This window comes from Entamoeba invadens, assembly GCF_000330505.1.
Source record: "Entamoeba invadens IP1 unplaced genomic scaffold scaff_1105074726701, whole genome shotgun sequence".
NCBI classification, from domain to species: Eukaryota; Evosea; order Mastigamoebida; family Endamoebidae; genus Entamoeba; species Entamoeba invadens.
Genome location: NW_004440403.1, coordinates 23,880 through 27,427, shown reverse-complemented (window position 1 = coordinate 27,427; position 3,548 = coordinate 23,880). Strand labels below are relative to the sequence as shown.

Below are 3,548 nucleotides of genomic sequence, written 5' to 3'. Positions count from 1 at the left end.
TACTCAAGAAAACAACAATAAAATTTCAAAAAAATAAATCAAAAAACAACTATATTCTTTCTAAAAAAATAAAAATGCAATTCATAAAAATTTCAAGTGAAAAATATTTGCGTTGAAATATTTGGGTGTCTTTGTGATTTGTATCGATTGCACAACGTCAGAAAAGTAGTCATAGTTGACTTTTTTATTCCTTCTGACTTTCTTAACATTGTGGATAATCCAAATTTGCAATTTATCACAAAAATAATATTTTACAACAACAAATTAACTTGTAATGAAAAAGATGCATTAGAAACATGTGCAAAAAAATTGTCGACAAATAATGTTTAAAATAATTATAAACACTGATAAAACTAAATATAACATATTTCAAAGCAGAGTGTCGAAGTTTCAGATGAAATTCATTGTAAAAGATGTGATATATAAATACAGATATTTAAAAGCGTCGAAACTCAAATTATCAATTGAAGAAAACACATTGGAACATCTTAATTATAAAGGTATTGTATTCCAAAATATTGAGTTGATTTTGAACACCAGATTGCCGATAAAATTTACAAAAGAGAGTTTTACAAAATTAATTTCAGTGATATTGAAACATGTTAAATTGATATGAAACATGTCAAATTACCGGACATTAAAAATATTAAAATTGAGGTAACATTATACTCAAAAAGACTGATAAAAAAGAATACTTTTCCGCCCAAACTCAAAGCTTATTGATTTTTAATTTGTCACCAAAAACAAGCAAAAGTATTTTTTGACTTTTGCATTTGTTTTGAAAGTGTTAAAACCATTTTCATATTATGTGGATCACATAAATTTGACTTTCCGAATTTCAAATGGCTTGAGTCTATCAAAGTTGTGTGTTATTCAAATTTAAAATGTGAAGTGATTTTACCCAAAAAGTATTACAACACTGTTTTTACACGAAATGGCAATTGGGTTTCATTTGACTCAATTACACATATACTTTCAATTGAAAATATATATGCACCAATTTCACTTGAAAATTTTAAACATTTTACAGAAGTCACTTTGAAGGACAAAATAAATCGAGTCGATTTGAATAAATGTGCTTTATGCCGTGAATTACGAATACTTTTAACGCAAAAAGCTGAGAACAAAAGTATCATTTGCGCTCCAAAATTTGATAATAACTATTTTGAACAAAACACATTATTGGCAAGTAAATTTTATTTGTATGTTACAAACAAGAAAATAGTTGTCGCAAAAGTCTTTATTTTTTAGATGGTACAACTTGTTAAATATATGACTCTGCTAAAATTGTGTGACTTGTGATTCAACAAAATGTTTAACATATAAAAGTGGATACTACATGAAAGGTGATGTTTGTGAATCATGTTCAACAACAATGACAAATTGCGCGACTTGCACTGCTAGTAATGATTGCACCACTTGCTCGTCTGACAATCTGCAACCTGATAAAACTGGATGCAAAACTACATGCCCTGATATGTACTTTGCTAAAGACAAAGTGTGTACTTCTTGCACTGCAAATTGCAAGACTTTTACCGATGAAAACACTGTTCAGTCTGTAATGATGATTCTTTCTTGATAGATGACACCAAAAAAATGTTCCAAAACAAAGTGCCTTGCAATGTATTACAAAGTTGATAAAACATGCAAGAAGTGTATGGAAGGGTGCAACAAATGCACAAACGACAAAGATTGTACAGAATGTGTTACTCTGGAATTGTTGGAAAAGGGAACAATGAATTGTGTTGATACTCGTGCTGATGTTTTTTTAAAGTTGATACAACCAAGTGTAATGTATGCATGAAAATTGTATCATGTGCACAGGATTACAAGACATTTGTCAACTTTGACAATTATCAACTAAGACATTTGTAGAAACCCTCAAAATATTTTGTATTTATAACAATAAAATATATATTTTCTATAAATATTATTTTTATTGTATAATTAGAAAACAATGTTATTAATATTGTAAAATTGTAAAATACAAAACAAACATACGTTTGAATAAAAATAGAAATTATAAAAATATAATTTATTGGTATAATTTGTGTGCATTTTACATATTTTTTTAAATTAAATTAATTAAAATTAAATTGAAATTTATATAAAATATCTGAAATTACAATTTTATATCATTTGTGTTGATTAATTTATACAAAAATAATAAGAATAAAAGATTTTTTTCAGAAATAAAACATCTATAAAAAGAAAAATTAATCTTTTCATATTTTGTACTTCCAGCTAAACAATTATTTAATAATATATTATATATGGGGTATTGTAAGTACAATGCTAATAATTGAAAATAAATACTATCAATTTTAATAAAAGATATTTTATTTTTGATAATTATTTTGGTGTCAATGTTTGAATGCATTTTAGATTTCAAGATGTTTGAACCAAATTAATATTTCAAATTAAACTCTATTTTTACAATTATACATTTATATATTTATAATCATATTTTATATAAAATTTTGTTTATTTAATACATTTACAATTAATTTATTCAGATTTATTTCAAATGACGAAAGAACCTCTTCGCTTCTTTAAAGAACTCAATGATAACCCAAAGCGACATCCATTATTGTGTATTGAAAAAATTTGTTTCTTTCAACGTGCCAAATGGGACAAATCGAAAAATGATATTGTTTTTGAATGTGCTGAAATAACTGTAGTGTAACAGTACATGTAAAAGATAATGATTATTATATTGTTGGAAATCATACTTGTATTTTTGATCACGAACGTTTATTTTTGTCAAGATGTCGAAGAGAAGCCGCAGATATAGAATTTGTTAAAGGTCTAAGTGATACTCCACATGAAATAACAAAAAGAGTCATGACACACGATTTTTGTTCAAACATGTCAATAAAAGACCATAGATCAATTAATAAATATATAACCAGACTACAAGAAAGACTTCTTGGAAGTAACCCCCAAACAATTGAAGATATCAATTTCACGGAAGTTTTGAAAACCACATTGATACCTCAAAATGAGTCTAATCCAGATAATACTTTTTTGTTTTATGATTCTTTCACTGAAACTCAAACACTCTCCAGATTTTTTATTTTTTCTTCTTGTACACAACGGCACATCGCCTCCAAGTCAGAAGAAGTGTTTGGTGATGGAACATATCGAATTACTCCAAACACAATTACATGTTTGTATACGTTACACTCTCTTATTGATAACACATGTTATCCAATTGCATTTCTATTACTTCCAAATGATACAGAAGAAACATTTGTTCGTGCTCTTAAAGTACTAAAGCCCTTTTTAATCAATGTTAAAATTGTACACTGTGATTGTCAGATTTCAGCATTGAACGCATTTAGTAAAGTATTGGGAGCAAACATTAAATTATGCTTGTTTCATTTAAATCAAGCGGTGTTTAGAATGTTGGGCAAAAAGGGTCTTTCTAAAGAATATATAGAAAATGCCAAATTACATCTATGGGTACGGCGACTATTTGGACTACCTTTTCTACCAAAAGAAGAAATACACGATGCTTTCGAGAAATTATTCATTGAAATGTCAAC

At 27.1% G+C, this 3,548-nt stretch overlaps 1 protein-coding gene across 1 annotated transcript; it reads left to right on the top strand.

Annotated features, from left to right (window-relative positions):
• Nucleotides 1–2,564: 2,564 nt before the first annotated feature.
• Nucleotides 2,565–3,548, top strand: EIN_106330 (hypothetical protein; the record flags this gene model as incomplete). Its single annotated transcript, XM_004256947.1, has 2 exons — nucleotides 2,565–2,653; nucleotides 2,769–3,548. Coding segments are annotated over 2 exons (869 nt in total), but the record flags the coding sequence as incomplete, so codon positions are not given.